We start from the raw sequence: 20,549 nt of genomic DNA, 5'->3' as shown, positions 1-20,549 counted from the left end.
ACTCAGTCATCACTGCAAGCAGATGGGAGAGGAACCACTTCAAATGGTGACCTCCCACGTGTTGCACTGGTTCGTCTGCCGTGCCACAGTGGCTACTGGCACGTGGCTTTGCAGCCATCCCCTTCCTGATCAGGAACAGACAGGCAAGCCTGTAACATGTGAATTTCACAGAATCATCCAGGTTGGAAAAAGACCTTGAAGATCATCCAGTCCAACCATTAACCTCACACTGACCGTTCCCAACTCCACCAGATCCCTCAGCGCTGGGTCAACCCGACTCTTCAACCCCTCCAGGGATGGGGACTCCCCCCCTGCCCTGGGCAGCCCATTCCAACGCCCAACAACCCCTTCTGCAAAGAAATACTTCCTAAGAGCCAGTCTGACCCTGCCCTGGCGCAGCTTGAGGCCATTCCCTCTTGTACTGGCACTTGTCCCTTGGTTCAAGAGACTCATCCCCCCTCTCTGCACCCTCCTTTCAGGGAGTTGTAGAGGGCCATGAGGTCTCCCCTCAGCCTCCTCTTCTCCAGACTAAACCCCCCCAGTTCCCTCAGCCGCTCCTCATAACACATGTGCTCCAGACTCCTTTTTTTTTTTTTTTTTTTTGTATCACAGCTCACTGCCTTCCTCTTGTTACCAGCCCCATGTACTGTTCACACTGCTGTTTAAGCTGCAAAATAATGTCCATACAGTCCTGTGATTTAGTACCATGATTTGGTTTCCAAACAGTAACTTACTTCCCTTCTCTTCTTGGAGGAAGGAAATGCTTTAAAAACATCATTTTAATAATTTCAGTTGGGTTAAGAAGACTGTCCCTTGTGGCAACTGTACAGTTTTGCACGAAGACGGTGAATGATCCGCATAATGCCTGGCTCTGGCTCATACACCGAGGATCTACGTTCTGCCTCATTTCCCCAATATAGCAAGAAAGCCCTAATACTAAAATAGATACGGTGTTATTTAAACTGTATTTTAACAGCTTTATTTAGTAGATACTACCACATGAAATACACACCTGTGTATGCCCTAGGCCCAAAGCAACCTCTATCATGTAGGAAGTATTGAACATCTCTCTTCCAAAACACAGCACAGTATCGCTGGTGGCAACGGTCCAGAATGACCAGTCAGGAATTCCACGAGTCGCAGCAGCTTCTTCAATGCACCCTTCACCCTGCGCTCACAGGCCTGTCCTCCCATGGGAAAGGAGTCAAAAAACCTCCCAATCCCAGTAGGTATTTCCATAATTCCTATCCCACTGGGAGAGCTGTTAAGCAGTAGCTACCACTTGGCAGTGACTAGATGTTCTCCTAATCCTCTCGCTGTTCAGATAGCTTAAGGTGCCTTGTTCCACCTCCTCCACATTCAGGCACAGCAGGCTTGGCCGAGGTCCCACTTGCGACACAAACTCCACTTCACCGCATCGAAAGTTTCTCAGCTGCAGTGGAACTGAAAGGGAAAGACACAACTTGGAACAACTCAGTACAAGGCTCCTGCTCCGTTCTAGCCCACAGCTGTCGAAGTTGCTGGGGGAGGGAAGGCCTTGCAGCAGCTGCTTGGCATCTACTAAACCCCAAAGGACAGTGTGATTCATGGATCCAGGATGTAAGCAGATGAATGCATTTGGCCAGAATCCCTCCAACTTGGAGGAAACAGACATTCTACACTGTGAAATGCTGTGAACTATGCACTGCTTGCACAGCTGATGCACCCAGCTTTGTATCTTCGATCAGCAACCTGGCCTTACAGACAGGGTTACATGATAGCTGAAAAATAACATCTCCAGGGCAGAGCATCCTCTGGTGAGCTTAGCAAATCCACCCCTGCAGCATCTGGACTCACACGCAAGCGCTAGTGTTAGCACAAGCAGCTAAGAAAATTCTTCCCTAACACAGCAGCTGCACAGCTGCAGCAGCAGGAGCTCAGACATCAGCAACCATGAATTCAAAACTCTTTAGCGCTTTAAATTCTGCGGCCACGGGGATGATTTCCAGGCCTAGTCTTGACTCTACCTGCTGTCCTGACTAAAGTTAAAGCCCACTTGATTTGAGAGGTCTGCGCAATAAATAACTCTGGCTGGCCAGAATCCCACCCCCATCCAAGAACTGGGAACCTTGCTCTAAAACAGCTCTATGCTTCTGTGTAAAGTAGAAAAATTCATATACAATACTGTTGTAGATAGTGACTTTTATAATATTATTTCTGTATTTGTGTAACCATGGTTCTGCTAAGACACACCTTAGCTCTATCGTACAGAATTCAAAACTCCACGGAAATCCTCCAAAGATCTTGCTTTGTGGGCAGTGAAAGCAGCTTTCCTTCCCCAGCCTGATGAGATGGTTCCTCCCTTCCTTCCCACACTAAATATTACAAAAGCCAACAGTGCCTGCTTACCAGGCTGCAGGATCTTGGAGGGCTTCCTGTTTAGGCTGAAATCCAGCAGGATAGGGCGACAGATGAGAGGACTCCTGCACAGGTTCCTTAGATAGCAAGCAATGAGATCCTCAGGTTCCTCTACACACTGAGGAAGGAAAGGTGTGTTGCCAGGCAGGGAGTCACTGGAATACCCAGAGCCAAGGGAAATCCAGTCCAGCTGAGCCTCCAGCCCAGCACGCTGCAGTCGCTGCCGCAACAACCACTCACCCCTGTGCCAGTAGCTTCCCCGTGCTGAATGGTCACTCTGCCCCTGCTCTGCACACAGTTCTGCAGAGCTTCCCACTCGAGCAGGCTCAGGCCCAGCATTGCTCCCACGTGCTGGTTCTTGCACAGCACCAAAGCTTCACCTGTTCCGTCCTCCACCAGCACCCTGTGGAAAGAGCAGGCAGACCAAGATGCAGAGAGAGGTCAGGACCATGCCTGGCTCCCTCACAGGGCTCGTGACCCAGACAGTGGATCTCGGTAAAGAGAAAGGGAGGTTTCGTAGAATCACAGAATCACAGAACTGTCTAGGTTGGAAAAGACCTTGAAGATCATCCAGTCCAACCATTAACCTCACACTGACCGTTCTCAACTACACCAGATCCCTCAGCGCTGGGTCAACCCGACTCTTCAACCCCTCCAGGGATGGGGACTCCCCCCCTGCCCTGGGCAGCCCATTCCAACGCCCAACAACCCCTTCTGCAAAGAAATACTTCCTAAGAGCCAGTCTGACCCTGCCCTGGCGCAGCTTGAGGCCATTCCCTCTTGTCCTATTGCTTGTTTCTTGGTTCAAGAGACTCATCCCCCCTCTCTGCACCCTCCTTTCAGGGAGTTGTAGAGGGCCATGAGGTCTCCCCTCAGCCTCCTCTTCTCCAGACTAAACCCCCCCAGTTCCCTCAGCCGCTCCCCATCAGACCTGTGCTCCAGACCCTGCACCAGTTTCGTTGCCCTTCTCTGGACACGCTCGAGTCATTCAATGGCCTTTTTGGAGTGAGGGGCCCAAAACTGAACCCAGTCATTGAGGTGCAGCCTCACCAGTGCTGAGTCCAGGGGTAAGATCCCTTCCCTGTCCCTGCTGGCCACGCTAGTGCTGATACAAGCCAGGATGCCATTGGCCTTCTTGGCCACCTGGGCACACTGCTGGCTCCTGTTCAGTTTGTTCACGTCTGGGAAGACATGACAGTTCTAACTTCTGTCTTTGCTATTCTGTTCATGTCCCATCCTTGATGGGATTTTTCCCCTCCCCTCTGTGGCGTAATTTGTTCCCTCCTACCCACCAACTCCCACACCCAATCCCTTCGGAGCTTACCATGCACTAGCTTGCCTCACGCCTGTGTGTGATGGACATGGTGGACTGTGTCGGGTGCACCTCCCCTGAAGGAAGAGTAAAGCTACAGCTAAGTATGGGCAGGTGCAAGAGAAGGGGAAGGGCCACTGCTTCTTTTAACCCTCCCCTAATTAAATATGCAAAGGATTAAAGAACTTCACTGCATTTGCAATGACCGTCTTGGGAAAAGGTATGGGGAGAAAAAACACCCGCTGCAAGGTGCTGAACCCCAACAGCAGTGAACATGGGAAAAGCAGAGCATTAACAGAGTAGGAGTCTCCCCTTCAATGTCCTCACTTCACCCCCAGTCCCAGCTGCCAGCCTGCCTGGTATCAGACACATACATCTAATCAGTTGTCACTCTGGTCCCTTTCTATCATCCAAGTCCTTTTCAGACACTGGAAAAAGAGATTTCGGAATTGGCGTAGGAACTCTTATTTTTTCTACATGGTAGCAAAGGATGTGTCAGAGTAGAAAATCTTCAAGGCTTCTCACAAATTCTCTCTGCGAGAGCTTGAATACCTCTTTGAAGATGCTGCTGCAAAGCGAGCAAACCCACTGCAGGGACAGAGTCCGTACACAGGACAAGTGGCATAAAATCCGTGCCTGGGGCAGGTTTTGCAGGTGAGGTTGCAGGCTGGATAGAAACACTAGTGAGGGGGATGAGGCTTCTCCTGCAGGACTAGAAGAAACAGGAACGCGAGAAGCTTGGAACAAGAAACCTTTCTCGGGACGCTGTTAAGGTGAGAACAGACCCTGAGCTCACCTGGAAGGAAAAGGTAGGTGCGAAGCTGGCAGAGATATGATGCTCACACAGCTGGAGGCAATGTATGTGCAATAAACATTATGGAATCTGCAATATGAGAGAGTAGATGTCAGAAAGAGCTCGTAGAAACCAAACCGCTCAGTTTTCTTGGGATGGCTGGGCTGATCTTCATCTGTAACGTGGCAGGAAAATAATTTATAGTAAGGGATTGGGAGACGCAAAGGTATGGACAAGGGATGAGGAAAGGCCACATGAGAAGAGAGATTAAGAGACAGTTTCAAAGACAGTAAGAGAGGTCAGAGCTGCAGCCTAGATCAGGGCTCTAAAGACAGGGGTACCTTGAGATTTTGCGTTCCAAGTTCTGGAAGAGGATCTTGGCTCCAGGTAGCAAACCCCAGAGATGCTGCAGGTAGGTGGCAGTAATGTAAATGTCCATCACAACACTGGAGTCTGGAGCAGCCGAGACGCTGAGCTTGAGGCTGTGATCAGCAGCTAGCAGACTCCCTGAGGAGGCACACAACCACACGCACCATCAGCTCACACACAGGTAGCACAGTCTGTCACTGAGCTAGAGGTGTTTTCCCTCCCATCACTATCACTAGTGGCTATCACTCTTCCACCTCACACATTTTCCAGGTACACTGTTCCCATTCCCATCCCCAACACGCATGCAGCATACAGTTTCCCAGCCCTCTGACGTGCAACGGGATGCCACATCCTGGCACGCTTCCACTATTCTCAGATACAGGAGCACAATTAGCCAAGTGACCTGTCCCTCTGAAACAGAAAGAAGCAAGAATCAATCTGTTGTTACCTCACAGGCCGTCACAATCTCACCTTTCTGCTTTCGAAGGCCGACAGTCACGGATGGTTTCTCATTCTTGGGAGAGGCACACAAGGTCCTCTCCACTATCTCACCAGAGAAAGAAACAAGGGAACCTGTGAAACTGAGAGCAGACCAGGATTTCTGTCTGGGCTGAAGACAAAGGCAGCAGAAGAAGGCCTGACTTCAAGGCCACCACAAAGGACAGGGTGGAGTGCTGTTGCCTGAGCCTGGTTTCAGGGGATCCTGCCCTTGACTACCTGAGCTACTGGACCAAGGGCAGCTTGCTGCAGCCTACCCCACCTAGCGACAACAGGCCCCTTTAACTCACTTTCTGCTTCTTCAGGCTCAGCAGCGAAGAAGAAAAAGGGAAAAGCATTATAGCCTTCCTATCTGCTTAACTCCTAATTGTTTTTCTTAATTAGAGAAAAAAGCCAAGCAAAGAAAAACTCAGTTTACCATAAGGCACTGGTGAAGATTTCAGTGTGCACACATATCACCCCAGATTAATGTGATTTGAACAGAAAAGCTTCTAACCCTAATATTTGTCTATGCTAAAACAACCAAAAAACAAAAACCATCACATATTTAGCCTCATTTTCCCTGCTGCGCCTGTTTCCACTTCTGAGAGGAATTTAGCAGAGGCCTTTGGGACCTAGTCCACACCAGTAGCAGCTCAAACTTCTGGACACCATTTTGCAGTCTTGTCACCTGCTATCCCTTTAGTTTTGATAAATGGGATGGGGACAGTCTGGACTACTTGCACACAGGAAGATTTCCAAACCATATTCCTAGGGTGGATAACTCATCACTGTTTAATGTAGTACTGTCTCCAATAACGAGGAATACAGACACATTCCCCAAAGACATAGCCACAGGTAATTTGGGGCAGACCAACATACCTGTTGTGAAGTATTTCTGGAATGGAGGAAATTCTCTGGTCCATGCCTGTCAGCACCGACCTCGCTGCCAGCTAGAAGTGGGGGAGACACAGCCTGAGATGGATTGCAGTTTATAGGTGTCCCCAGCCAGAGCAGTAAAGGCAAGCTCTGCGTGCTTAGAGCTACGTCAAACAACTGACACTTCCTCCCCAGATTAATTCTGAGGCAGGAAAATGTGAAGCCCAGCAGCAGCCTCTGATGGAGCTTGGAGCAGAACAGTCTCATAAACAAGACATTCCGTATCGACAATTTTTTGGCTAGCTCTGGAGAGCTCTACAAGTCGCCCATGAAAGCCCAGAGCAATAAGGTACCGCATACCTGGCGCTCCGTCAGACAGGAGATCCATGTCTCATGCTGTAAGTGCCAGGTATCTTGGACAGGCAGGCACAGTGGGCAGGATGACCTGCTCAGGAACTTTGCTGGCACAGATGGAAAACAGAGCTTGTCAAACACTTCCAAGTCCTGAGAGAAGAGCGATAAGGCAAGAAAAAAGACTATTAAAGGAAGGAGATGAAAGCTATATGGGAAAAAAGGGCCACTGAAGGATGATGGTTTAAAGAAAAAAAAATTAAAAAATCCACTGAAGTCAGAGCTCTGAGAATTTTAAACAAACACAGAACTGAAGCAGTTCCTTGGCAAGATGGACGGGAATTCCAAGCCTCGAAAAGAGTTTAGTCACCCTCTGACTCCTCGACTCCCACGTGGCAGTTCAGAAAAAGTCTCCAAGAGGAAACAGCAAGACAACCTCTCTCTTACCGAGCAGCAGGGCACAATGAAGCGATACAGCCCATCCAGGTGCAGAAATGGAAACCATCGTAGAGACTTTCCCATAAAGAGCAGCAGTACCTGGCGGGGGAGGGGAGGGAAGAGAGAGAAAAGGTGATGAGAAATGTTAGGAAAAAGGTAGGAAATTGATAATACAGGAAGGAGAGAGCAAGCCCAGCAGAGGATATCTTGATTGAGAAGTAAGGTTAGCACCATCAAGGGTATGAGAAGGTAGATGCATTTACAGAAATGTGACAGAGAGGAGATGCAACTCCCGTGGGGTGGCACAAGGAAGTTGCCTGCATAAACATACATCTGTATCCAACACAAAAATCATTTTCCCATTGATTAGGAATCTACATAATTATTTGAGAAGCCAGCTCCCAGCCTCAACAAATCACACCCCAAAACTGCCTCCTGCCTCACTTCTTGCCGTGTCAGGTCCTCTTCTCCATCGCAGCCAGTCTCCTCCAGCTCTGGTAGATTCCCAGTTTCTCTGGGGTGGCTCCAGAGCTGAGGTCTGCCCAGCCACAACACCGTGGATTGGAAACTGCACTGCAGCTCCCATCCTTCTCCATCTTCTTCTCTGTGTAGTTGATAATTGCGTAACATAAGACCCTCTTTCTGGGTAACCACGAATAGGCGAGATACACAGCTGGTTCTTCCAGCGCTGCTCTGGCCTCCCTGACAGTTCTCATCTCGGTGAGTATCTGGCTTAGGATCCTCCAATTTCAGCATTTTTGCCTTTGGGGTTTCCAGCTCAGATGTTAAGCTGCCATCAGCCTTCCTCCTCAAAGAAGAGCTGTTTCCACTCCTAAGGGCTTTCTGGATTTGTCCTTCAGCAGCATGGAGAACCTGAACATCCTCAAAGCAGAACTGCACGTAGACACTGAAACAACAAAAGGTAGCTGTGAAATTCTGGGTGTATTCTGAACAAAATGGAGACAGTGGGTTTGTTGCTGATAAAGATGACCTTTTCTGCCAACAGCAAAGGACAGATACTATGCTGATAAGCAGCTTTACCATCGTCCAAAATAGCTGTAGAACTGGAGAGTGATGATTTGACTTGTGCACTGAATAAAGGGACTCACCTGTTTTTTTTTTCCCTCACATGCTCCAGATTTGCCAGGTGCTCCCAGGAGGGAAAATCAGTCTGAAGGAATCTCTCCACTACAAGCTGATAGTTTTCCACCTGCAAGAGCGATCCTGCAAACACATCAGAGCAAGGAGCTGAGTTAATAAAAAGAGAACACAAAACCAGTCAGCTCAATTTCCTCATTTTAAAGTCACGAGGCCAGGCAATGACAGCTCAGCATCTCCATACCAAGTCTCCTCTTCCTTGTTCGGGAGCTGGATGGCAGAACAGCAAAAGCTCAGCACTCTCAAATTCAGCTCAGTGAGACATACCTATGAGAGCTGTACGGGCAAAGGGGCTACCATCCTTATGGGATATCACGCAAGGAAGGGCGCTGCTCTTGTCCTGCAGCTGGAGGGAACTGCTCCTGGAGGAGACTCTCAGCACACCCAGTAGTATCTGCAACAGCAAGGAAGCTGCAAAGAGCATCAAACACTTCCCATCTTTGAAGGCCATAAATCAAAGTGTGCGTAGAGCAGCCCGAAATCAGCCTGTGTTCAACACACCACAGATGAGAAAAGCAGTGTCATTGCCTAACAGGAGGGACAGGTGGGCATCAAACAGTGCCGGAAGGCATGGGGGGAACTGGGAACTCTCAAGACACAGACAGGAATGGGAACAAGGTACTTACCAGGCGGGGCTGGAAACTTCCTGCTGAGAGTGTGCAGTAGGACCAGGCCAGTCTGCGATTCAGCTCCTGGGTGCCCATGTGCTGTGCCTCCAAGGGGGAGAGCAGCTGGGATGGACTGAAGCCTTCCCAGCTCTTCTCTTCTGCCACACGGCAAACTACAGACAGAGATGGGGCCTGGCATGGGGGGTTCAGGCTCAGATACTAAGAAAAAAGAAAGAAAGAATGAACCAGCGGAGTTTCTTCCCATCAGACGAACAAGAAACACCTCACAGAGCATTTACTCACCTTCTGCAGGGGACAGTGATGTATTTTTTCCAGGATTTCATTATAGATATCTCTTGCTTCCACTCTATCTGGCACCACGGCTTGCAGAAGAGGGACAAGGAACTTCTCAGCAGCTCCAGGGTTTCGGTGCGTAGAGCTAAGCAACAGTCGATGGCGCCCAAAGAAACAGGAAAACCTGAAAAAAATTACGACAGAAGCATTAGCAGTCCTTGCTTTTTAGTGAGTTTTGCAAGTAAGACAGGGATTCTCTCTGCTTGTTATGAGTGAATGTGCTGTGTAGAAGAACTAAGGAGAGCACAAAAAGAACATGAAGTGATTACTAGAAAGGAACATTTGAGAGCGATGCAGATCTATGTCAGGCAAGCAGACAACGAACAGGAAAATATACAGAAATGGACAGACTGGCAAAGTCTCAAAACTCAAGTGGACAAAAAAACCCAAACCATCCAAACATAATGTCCCTCTAAGTCACACATGCATTTTGTCTAAGCTTGATATAATTATTCATATTAGGTGTACTTGGGTCTCTTTTACAGGATGCAAAAAATCACCAGACAAAACAACCACCGACTGCTCTTGTTCCAGTATTTCCCTTGCGTTGCATTCCTTTCAGAAGTTTAACTCGCTGCTTTTGAATGCCTGGAAGTGATCACACTGCCAGTCAAAATACGACTTAATAAGAAAGTGAACTCAAATGAAAAGAGATAGCAACTAACTCACTGGAACAATTTTCAAACAGTAGCAGGACTTAGCAATCCCATTTAAAGAAAGTGAAAGAGCTAAGAAAAATTGAAACTTATAGCTAGCATCATTCCCAGGGCAAAACTGAAATTGTTTTATTGAAAAGCATGGTAAAAATTCCACAGTGCCAGTAAAGCACAGGAAGACTGAGCATTCCGTAAACTGCTACTTTACTGCCTGAGATTAAATATATACATTTTAGTTTTTAAAGTCCAAGGCAGCAGTTACAGTGATCAACCATAATTATTCCAGAACAAACACAAATATTTTCACTAACAGAACCCAGAAGTAAACCCAGAAACTGGCCCACAGCTGTTATGTGAACAGAATGCAGCCATCAGGGAGAGCAAGAAGCCATCTGGAAGACCCAGAGATAAGCACGTGTGGGAAAATCTGCTAAGACAGAGGCTCTCAAATGCATGTGCACACTCAGAATATCTCGAAGTGATATGCTGAGCAGCTGCTGCTGCTCCTGTGAGCAGCCAGGACAAAAGAGCCTTTATCTCAGTTGCGATTTTGTAATTTTTGTATCAGCACTAGCGTGGCCAGCAGGGACAGGGAAGGGATCTTACCCCTGGACTCGGCACTGGTGAGGCTGCCCCTCGATTACTGGGTTCAGTTTTGGGCCCCTCACTACAAAAAGGCCATTGAATGACTCGAGTGTGTCCAGAGAAGGGCAACGAAGCTGGTGCAGGGTCTGGAGCACAGGTCTGATGGGGAGCGGCTGAGGGAACTGGGGGGTTTAGTCTGGAGAAGAGGAGGCTGAGGGGAGACCTCATGGCCCTCTACAACTCCCTGAAAGGAGGGTGCAGAGAGGGGGGATGAGTCTCTTGAACCAAGGAACAAGCAACAGGACAAGAGGGAATGGCCTCAAGCTGCACCAGGGCAGGGTCAGACTGGCTGTTAGGAAGTATTTCTTTGCAGAAGGGGTTGTTGGGCGTTGGAATGGGCTGCCCAGGGCAGGGGGGGAGTCCCGATCCCTGGAGGGGTTGAAGAGTCGGGTTGACCCAGCGCTGAGGGATCTGGTGGAGTTGAGAACGGTCAGTGTGAGGTTAATGGTTGGACTGGATCATCTTCAAGGTTTTTTCCAACCTAGATGATTCTGCGATTTGGTTGTAGCAGCAGTTTCCAGCTCCAGCCTCAGCGCTCACCTCAACTGGCCAAGCAAACCCCGCTGGCAGGCAGATATCCCTACAGTGCTTCCATAGTTCAGGACAAAACTTCCTAGGCAGGAGTACGTGAGCACATGCTCTGGGCTGCTGCAGCCTCTCGAGAGCTGTGGGCTTATGGCACACGCACTTGAAAAACATCCAGGATTTTCTCCTAAGAGCAACTGCAAGGTACAAGCGACTGGACATGATGTGAAATCTAGATAAATGGCTTACTTAGGCCAGTAAACCAGAAGCGATTGCTGCTGCTATTAATATCCAAGCACAGTAATTTTGTGAACCCTTGGTCCAGAAGACACCCAGGTAGCTTACAAAGCACATTTACACACAGCCTGACTTCAGAAGAACTGTCCTCACCTCTCCTCAAACGTCTCCAGGAGGCTCACCAGCCAGAGGTAGAGTGGCATACCAAGATTGTAGCGGAAGAGCAGCTGTAAGTAGAGATTTCCCGAAGAGGTTGGTGGCTGGTAGGGGGTACTGAGCCTTGAAAAACTCTTCAGCACAACAGTGCTGCTCAGGCAAGCACCAAGTACAATGAAAGGGAAGGATGCCAGAGGCTTCTGCAGGAGGTGGACATCGATGAGCTGAGATACACAGACACACAACTTCAGAGAAGAGAAAACTCGTCTACGACCGCTCCCCAAATCCATCACCCCATCCAAAATCCTTTGTCACTCTACTGGATTGTCTGTAAACCCAATGGGCCTGAGAAACCTAGCACTGCTTAGGAAGGAATCATATAATAATCATTTTGACTCTCATGACCAAACCTAGACAGTAAGATCCCCAATTTTGCTCCAGATACTTGCTGAAATAATTCCAATGTTCCCATAGTCTTCTGCTGACCCACACACTCACGAGCCATCCCCAGGGCCTGAGTCTTTTCCACTGAATGCTTTATGCCTCATCTCCACTTACTTCCACACATGCTCCTGGTCGGAGTCCACGTGCAAAATTCAACAACTGCTGGTAAGCAAGGCACAAGCAGACTTTGTTATCCAGTAAAAAGAGACCAGCTTGGCCATTGAGTATTTTGGTGACAGTTCCCTAAATAGAAAGCAAACAGGAAGTTATAGGAGTGTAGAGAGTCCCAGAACAGAGACTCCTAGGCCTGAGCAATAAAGAAATAAATTCATGATGAAAATAAGACCTTGCAGGCCAGGAGTGGAAACCCTAGAGCGCAAGTGGGTGAAGGCTAACCCTACGAATCCTTACCACATAGGAGATGATCTTGGATTCTTTGGTTGATCTTGGCCTCTCCTCTTCAACTCCCAGCTCCAAGGAGCCACTGAGCTGCTCAGCAGTCTCAAGGGAAGAAGACTGAGTGGATTCTCCTTGCCAAGCACTGTCCAGTGGCTGCTCCCTCACCTGCTCTGCACAGTAGGGCAGAAGGCAGGAAGAAACACTGGTGACAAACATCTTCTGTCCAGATTTCTTCAGGCTGGACATACTCAGGCTTGTTATTGTGTACCTGTGACCCAACTGGAGGATATGATGCCATGCCAGCTGGTTGGGCTTCTAGAGTAGAGAAACCAAAAGTGACATCAGCATCTCCTGCACTGGAAAATATTCTCCCCAACCCCGATAACCCCACCCAAAAACCTCTTCCTTCAAGAGGACTGCCTCACACTCTTAGCAAAAGGGTGATATCTGCAAGATGTCTGCATGAGGGAGGAGGGCTGTATTTCTGCAGGGCACAGAACTGGACTTCTTCATACAAGCACTGTTGTAGGTTGCATGGAATTAAATTAAAAAAAAGAATCACTAGTAAAAGAAAGAATAAATCGAACCGGGAAGTCAAAGGCAAGCTTCAAAGAATTAACCAACTAGCACATACGCAGTTACAGATGGTGAAATTGTGAGCAAAATTCCAAGGACTTACCTGCACCAGCACAGGGACCCAAACAGCTGAGGTGAGGCACTTCAGAAACAGAAAGAAGAATGTCTTGTGGTGAATACAAAGGAGAGGCCCGAGTCTGACCAATTCACCTGCCAGAGCAAGCTTTGATCTTTTCTTACATGCAATCCTAGAGGGCAATTGAGGAGGCAAGGGAAATCAGAGATGAAAGAAGAACTTGAAAGTATCTCAAAAGCAAAATAAACAAATATGCAGCATGCACCTTCTGGAAGTAAAGGATCCAACAAGGTAACATGGACCATCTCTCCAAGAGGTTTTCAGAACAATTTTTGGCTACAGAATTCTTACTTTAACTTTTACATACGAAATCCCTTTGACATTTTAAAAAACCTTAATATTTGAACACAGCAGGGTTGTGTTGAACAAATTCCTATGTTCCAAGAAAACAGCCAGATTACAAAAAGCTTTTCCACAAACAGGAAGCTAATTATAGGTCAAAAGCAAAAAAGTCACAAGCAATTCTTAGCAGAAAGCAGAATTCAGCTTTATAGACTCATGGAATGTGACACTGTGGAAGCTCTATAAACAAAAGAGGCCTGAAAGTAACAATGAGTCTTCCTAACAAACTTGGCACAGGGTGAAAGAGCAGCAAAACTGAAAGCAGAGACGAGAGAGAGGTGACATTTCTTTAGTCATTTCTGTCTGTCACTTCAAACTTTAATTTCAAAAAAAGAAAAAAAAAATTCATTTCAAACAAACAAATGTTTGTCATTTCATTTGTCATTTTCATTTTCAACTTCTACTGGACTGGAATATAACCATCCCAGTCACTCTAAACAAACCCATTCTTGATGCTAAAACATATAAACATTATCCAACTTTATGACTCCTTTTAAAAGAAATACCAGGATGTCCACACACACTAGTACCAGCACTTTATTGGTAAGATTTTTAAAGAAGGAACATGGAAAATTGGTCAGATATCAGGCAATAGCAGAGGAGCTTTATGTTAAAAACCTGAGGGTGTACACTGAAATATGGAAATAGTTTTCTTGTTTAGAAAGGTCTGTTGAGCTAAATAAAACACGCTTAAAGTAAGTTTCTTACAAGCAGATAAACACGATTAGAACAAAATAAAAGAAGAAACTAAAGCAGACTGACATTTTATTGTTATTATAGAGAGTATAGAGAGAATTCTCTACTCAAGAAGATAAAACATGACCTAGCACAACCTGAAATTATCAACTTCAGTAAGATTTGGAATTCCATTGGCTACATTTTCACATAATGTAAGTATTATTTTCACTAAAGACAACAGTTACTTTTATCAGCTGGCATTTAACTGGCACCTTATCTCAGCAATCTGATAAGAACTTCACTGGTGGTGTCTATCAATTTCATATTAGAATCTATAATTATTGTCAATAGTACTTTTGGTTCACTGTAAATTAAAAAAAAAAGAGTTGTGCTAATCAGAAGAGTGAATTTTAACTTCAGTGAAAGCTGAATCATCACTTTGTTCTCACGTCTGTTCTATAGTATCAAAATACATCAGGAAATAATTAAAATTTGTCTCATTTTGTCCAAATACAGAATAAAAACTTCCAGTAAAGTCCTGGGAAACAGCTGATTAATGAAAAGTAGCTTTATTGTCTAACTTCTACTTCCACCGCTCACCATATTGCTTCTACCTCAGGCAGACACAGAATTTGGCTCTTCCTAAGCCAAGTGCTCTTCACAGCATCTGCCACACCAGAGCAACCGCGCTACGACGGAGCGGAGCACGCTAGGTGTTTACCTGGAGGTGAGCAGTGGCTCGGGGGATGCCAGGTGGGTGACTGGAATGCTGTCACACACTTCCTTTGGGAGATTTACTGGCACTGGATCCGCCAGGATTTCCACGTACCCTGCTGCGCTCCGATCCGTCTGTGGTATATACGACCAGCTTGGGAAGAGGAACAGTGACTCCAGCCACTCAAGTTCAAAATGCAGGAGCTAAGACAAAAGATAATGAGATAAAAGCTTGGGATGAGTTATGGTACGTTTTCTCAGCTTTACTTACAATGTTTGTTACTAATTTGCCCTTGCATGCACACCACAAGCTCTTGTTCTACTGCGGGGCCTCATTACTAAATGAGAGCACTGTTGTCTGCCCGCTCTCTGCCCACTGGAGAGCTTCTGTCCTTACAGATGCAAATCTGGATTTGCTGAGCTCTACAGCTAGCTGTTCCTGGGTTACAGTCACACCCTCCCGGCAAGGTGATAATTAATTCACTGCAAGGCTTGGTTATTTTCAGACTATTTCTCTAAAAGTCTCACCTGCTTTCTTTTCCCCTGTGTTTTCAGTTAGAAGTTCACACCGACATAACTTTTTTTTGTCTTCAACTCCTCGAAAAGCCCAACCTCAATGCTCTTTCATCACCACTCTAGGGGTTACCGTAGACTCCCCTTGTAATGAACTTCAACTCTCATGCAAGCTGTTATTTCCTGAAAGTATGTCATCAGTGCATCACTGAACACCCAGTACAACTCTCCAGAAAGTTATTTCTGCTCCACTAGTTGGAATTCAACAAATAGAGGGTAGTGCTATGACCTTCAGTTCTCCCAGGCCACCTCGTACTGCTGAGAATTTAACAGAACTGCACATTAGGCTGTCTCTTTTTTCCAGGCCAGCGCATTCAGTATTTGTTCTCCTAGCGATGACAGATTTGACACATTCTATCCTCTCCCCAGGATCTGAGCTTGCTCTTTTCCTGCCTGTTACACAGATGGGTTATTTCCCTCACTTCAGACTTTGGCAGATCATCTGAAGGCCCTGGTGATCTGTGGCACTGCCCTAGAAGTAGGAATAAAGACAGAATCCCTCAGACTGAGAACATACCTCACAAGGAATTATCCCAGTATTGTCTTTCACGTATAGGCAACCATCTACCAACTTCGCATCGCCCTCTTGCCTTCCATCTGTTAAATAGCCAACCAAGATCAGGTAAGTCCTTGGTAAAGGACTCTGCACAGGTAAAAAACCTTGTCCTTGATGAGCCCATTCTTTGAATTCATTAGTGCTCCAGGTCAGGTGGCTGCAGCACGGCATGCACTGCTGACGCTGTAGGTCAGAGATGGAGATGAAACTGGAATGAAAATAAAAGCAAGACTATAGAAAAAACCTGGTCTGCAAAGTTTGGAAATTACAGCGATTGCTGCAGTAGACAAAGCTTGACTAAGTCAGAAGAGCCTTAGCTATTGGCACGGTCTGATGCTACCACATGGGAAGAAATCAACCCATTCACTGGCATTTATCAAGGATCTCTCTCAGCTCAGTCAACATGTTCCGCTTGAACATCCTCTCTGAAAAGAGACACCCTTTGCTACTATGGTCACCTGAGCAGGCATGTGGAAGACTTGAAAACAAAAAAATAAAACTGAGAGCTGATAAAATGGAACATGTTTTCAAGTACATGTAGGGGGAGGCGAGAGGGAGAACAGTTATTAGTTCAGACATTTTTGGCTTGAATGGGAGACTCTGTGAGAAAACCCCAACAACTGCTCAACACAGTTTACATATCAGTAACAAACACAGGTAAATACAGACTAATTCCATCATCTGGTGCTAAAATCACTGAACTGTAGTAAAAGCAAGGCTGAACAACTTCTAGATGAAGATCGTGATAGTTTTGGAACAAACTCTCTCCTGTGGATAACGTACACAATACAAAGCTGAGAGACACCAAGCCAGATTATTAGACTAGGCCTTCACTAGCCAAGCTAGCCCTGAGTCTTTCCACCTACCCTCCTGGCTTTGGGGAGAGGGGGGAGAAGGAGATGTAACATCCAATCAACCAGATGTGAAGCCATCCGCAGTTCAGCATCTGTCTGGCCGCAGTACCAAATATGGGAGAACTAGGCAGCATCCGCAGTAGATTCTAAGCCTTTTCAGTGTTTATATGATCATGGCAGCATTCATCGTTGTTGTTTACATCCTGGCTCTCTATGCTAGAGAATTAACAAAAGTCCTCTCTCCATGTTAACATCAACACTGAAAGAACGAATACAAACTGGTCTCCAGCTAGTGATTTGCTACTTGTTTCCAGCAAGGTTCACTGACAATTTTAGGTTGTGAAACTGGAGCTCTATTCACAACACCCACTTGCTCAGTAGCAGGATATAATCAAATTCAGAGAGTATGAATTTGAAGAGTTTCATTGGATTAGTCAAGTATCAAAGGTTCAAAGCCAGAAACCAGTCTAGACGAGTGATGGGTCTGCATCAGCAATAAATAGTATTTATATATGAAAAAAGAAAGAGATAAATTTATGCAGATACTTGTGTATTTGGCAGGAATCTGAACAGGAGAAAGATTAGCTGAAAAGGACATAAACAAACTGCTCCACCCTGAGAGACAGAGCAGCACTGGGAATAATACTGATATCTATGATCTACAAGGAGAACACAGTGCTGCTCATGTTTTCATCACATGTGCTGACTGTTTTTTGTGAGAAAACAAAACTACAGCAGTACACTGGGTCCTGGTTATCACATACAGAGAACTAACTGAACCCTCTTCTGGACTCTCTTCTGGTGCTCCAGAGCTTGATGGTCAGCTGTGGATGTAGTACACTGCTCACAAACAGACCACTGGCCTCATACAAGACAAGTATCAACCACCTTAAACTCTTCTCTACGAATTCCCCTGAATAAAAACCAACCTCTGGATAAAGTACAGTAGAATATAGTCTACAGAAAAAATATGTAGATGAGATCAGTTTAGCTGGTGTGAAGGCCCTACCACCTATATTTATAAGCTATTATTATAAAATTATTTAGTCCTTAATCAAATCCAGTTGACCTTTGTCCCCAAGCCAGCTGTGCCAGGGGTTTTAATAGCCATTCTCCCACCATACGTTGGAGCAAGAAAGAAATAGATTGGATAGATTTGGTGAGTTAAACCTTCCAATCTGGATCTCTCTCTGCAAGTTGCATGTTTTTCATGATGGTAACCACCCAAAAGCCTTTGACCATCTAAAATACGGGCCAGACTACCCTAGATTCCCGCTTTGTGAGAGCACACCCTTGAAGGCTGACCTCTGCTGCCCAACGGCCTCGCAGACCATGCCCAGCACCAGCCTCCTGAGCCAACTAACAGGCTCCCGCCGGGAAGCCGCCGTGCAAACACCGTGCAGCACAGCAGCTCGTTCTCAGCGAGATGCCCTACTTTGGTTACACGCTCTACCTACCGCAGACTGGCGGATACGGTGCTTAATCATACCGCAAGAGCGATCGGCGGCGCATTGAAGCCAAGAGAACGCATGTGGTTACCCCATCCTCGACAACATCCCTCCCACACCCAGCATCCGGGGCTGCCATCGCACAGCAACGACTGGCGCTCGCCTGGCGCCGGCGGCAGCTGCTGTTGCTGCTCCTGCAGCCGCGGTGCTGAGCTCCCGGGAGGGCTGTGCCGAGCTCCCGGGAGGGCCCCGCCGGCTCCGCTCCACCGGCCGGTGGCTGCGGCCGGGCCCTGCGCCGGGGGTGGTGGTGGGGCCTTTCTCCGCAAGGTGCTGCGCATGCGCGAGGGATGAGCGCGGGCACCGGGCCCGGAGAGAACCCCCCCTTCCCGCCCCGCTCCGACCCTTCACCCCTCTCCGCCCCTCCTCTCGGTCACCTATAGCCGAGCGGCAGATCCCCGCCGCCCGCGCTCCGCAGGCACCGCAGTACCGCCTCCAGCGGCGGCGGCTCCGGCCCGCCAGGCCCCTCGCAGGCAGGGAGCGCTCGGCGAGCGAAGTCCCGAGCGGCCTGCAGCCAGCGCTGCTCCTAGAGAGAGCAGAGAAACGAGGCTTCAGCGCCGTGCGGCGGGGAAGGCGCCCGGAGCCCCCGCCCTGGGTCCCTCACCGCCACGCTGGGCTGCGCCATGACAGCGCCCGGCCGGGCCGCACGGCTCACGGGGTTGCCACGGCGACGCGGCGGCGGGAAACGCGCAGAGCCCGCCGGGAGGGGCCGCCGAGACGCGAGCCCGTCACTCTCCGACTCCTCCCTCCCCTCCGGCCAATCGCCGCCCCCGCTCGGCGCTTCCCCCCGCCCCCCCGGCGGCGCGCGGTCCCGCGGCGGCCGCCCCTGAGGTAAAAGCTCTCGGAGCGGCGGCAGGAGGTGTTCCGCTCACCGGGACCGCCGAGAAACGGGAACCCGGGAGTAGAGCGGCCGCGCTGACAGACAAGCTGAAATCTTGGAGCGCAGGAGCTGGGCTCGGTCCCCTGGGTGGTACATAGCCACGGAGCCCCGGGAACCACGGAAGGCCTGGCAGGTCGCGGGGAGGCGGCGGCGGTGAGGGGGAGGGTGGCGTGGGCTTGCCAGTTCTGGCGAAGGCTGGGAAGTGGAAGCTGATGCGTTTGACGTTAATGTGTCAAGTGTGTGGCGGAAAGAGTCGAAAGGGAGGGTTTATGGGGACTTCTCTGACACTTGTGTGGTTCTAGAGAAATGCTGTTTCTATTTTTTGGAAGGCCAAAGCATGAAGATTGAAGGGTATGCCTCATCCACTCATCTGTGATAAATCTGAAACAATCCATTAAAAAAGTGATTCACTCCTCCATAGAATGTACTCATCGGTTCATAAGAATTCTTCCTTTAGGGGCTAATTTTGTATTGGCCTTGGTCAAGGCAAGGAAATGAACTAGACAAAACTTGGTAAATCTCTTTCATCTCTCTCCCCAGAGGTGGCTGCACCCTGATAACAGGTTATTCTGCTATTTCCTTCCCTCCTGGAACCTGCTGCTGGAAAGTCAGAGCTGTTCCAAGCCCAAAGTATGGAAGAGAGCTGTGTAGCTGCACGGCGCTCGTTATTTTGTCCCTGTGCACGCACCACTGGTGGCTTCCATACAGCACATAAGTGACTCGGGAGCAGGCACAGTCTGCAGAGGTGTTTGGCTTTATCTGCAGCAATTCCGGCAGTGCAGAGTGCGTTGTACAGGTGTTTTGGACTTACACCCATGAAATGGACATACTCATCCAAAACAACGCTTAGCAGCTGAGCTGTTGGCTGTAGTACAGAGAGAATTGTGGAAAACAGTGGGGAGTGTTCCCTGTTGCAAACTGACAGCTGGAAGATAGGTGCTGGGGCTGCTCCACGGGCCCTCCTGTTCGTGATGCCAGGCTCTTGTGGTAACTAACAACCAATTCCTGTCGCCCTGAGCAGCTGAGACCAGGTAACTTAACACATGCAGCTCATTATCTTGAGTGGAAGCAGTTCTGAAACTAACGGGCAACAAATTAAGGGGAGTTCGTTATCGTTTAGCCACTTATTCCTTATTGTATATTTATTTTTTCTAAATGCTATCGTTATGAGCATGTGAAGCAGAGCTCATGCAGAATGTGACATACGCTCCACTTATCTTTGCAGTGTCAGTGCCGCTGGTTTGTTGGAGTGTGCAAGAAAATGTGTGTTTTAAATGAAAAAGTACAGGATGGGTATATATACTCTAAATAAGCTACTTTTGGCTGCTAAGCACCTATCTTTAAAATTATTTTGGTGCTGACAAGGCAGTTAAGACGCAGAGTTACTGTCTTACAACTACACGGTTAAGTTTCCCGTGAACTTACCATCAAAAGTACGGCCGAAAGGCGAAACCCTCATGTGTCAGGAAGTTTTAAGATGACAGTGACCATCCTTTGACTCCTCTCCCGTGTGTTTTCTGTCGGTTTTAGCCACGCG

General features: G+C 47.9%; 1 protein-coding gene across 7 annotated transcripts; it reads right to left on the bottom strand.

Moving 5' to 3' along the window:
• Positions 1-963: 963 nt before the first annotated feature.
• CTC1 (CST telomere replication complex component 1) lies at positions 964-20,503 on the bottom strand. 7 transcript variants are annotated; one of them, XM_074809009.1, is made up of 24 exons: positions 18,737-18,802; positions 18,510-18,658; positions 15,735-15,981; positions 14,652-14,848; positions 12,878-13,022; positions 12,211-12,513; positions 11,914-12,042; positions 11,353-11,579; positions 9,086-9,260; positions 8,801-9,001; positions 8,442-8,568; positions 8,126-8,240; positions 7,461-7,923; positions 7,026-7,115; positions 6,588-6,731; positions 6,231-6,301; positions 5,343-5,452; positions 4,844-5,009; positions 4,506-4,592; positions 4,262-4,421; positions 3,722-3,786; positions 2,638-2,800; positions 2,389-2,515; positions 964-1,443 (listed from the first exon to the last, which is right to left on the bottom strand). In XM_074809009.1, exons 1-24 carry the CDS (start codon positions 18,755-18,757, stop codon positions 1,265-1,267), a joined length of 3,861 nt encoding a protein of 1,286 aa, XP_074665110.1. In that variant the 5' UTR covers positions 18,758-18,802; the 3' UTR covers positions 964-1,264. The 7 variants fall into 7 exon arrangements, with proteins under 7 accessions (XP_074665110.1, XP_074665137.1, XP_074665119.1 ...); XM_074809036.1 differs by lacking the exons at positions 18,510-18,658; positions 18,737-18,802 and adding an exon at positions 20,438-20,503; XM_074809018.1 differs by lacking the exons at positions 18,510-18,658; positions 18,737-18,802 and adding an exon at positions 18,117-18,400.
• Positions 20,504-20,549: the final 46 nt, after the last annotated feature.

This window comes from Strix aluco, chromosome 2 (genome assembly GCF_031877795.1).
Source record: "Strix aluco isolate bStrAlu1 chromosome 2, bStrAlu1.hap1, whole genome shotgun sequence".
NCBI classification, from domain to species: domain Eukaryota; kingdom Metazoa; phylum Chordata; class Aves; order Strigiformes; family Strigidae; genus Strix; species Strix aluco.
Note: the sequence above shows the minus strand (reverse complement) of the source record. Positions and strands in the feature narration are given on the sequence as shown.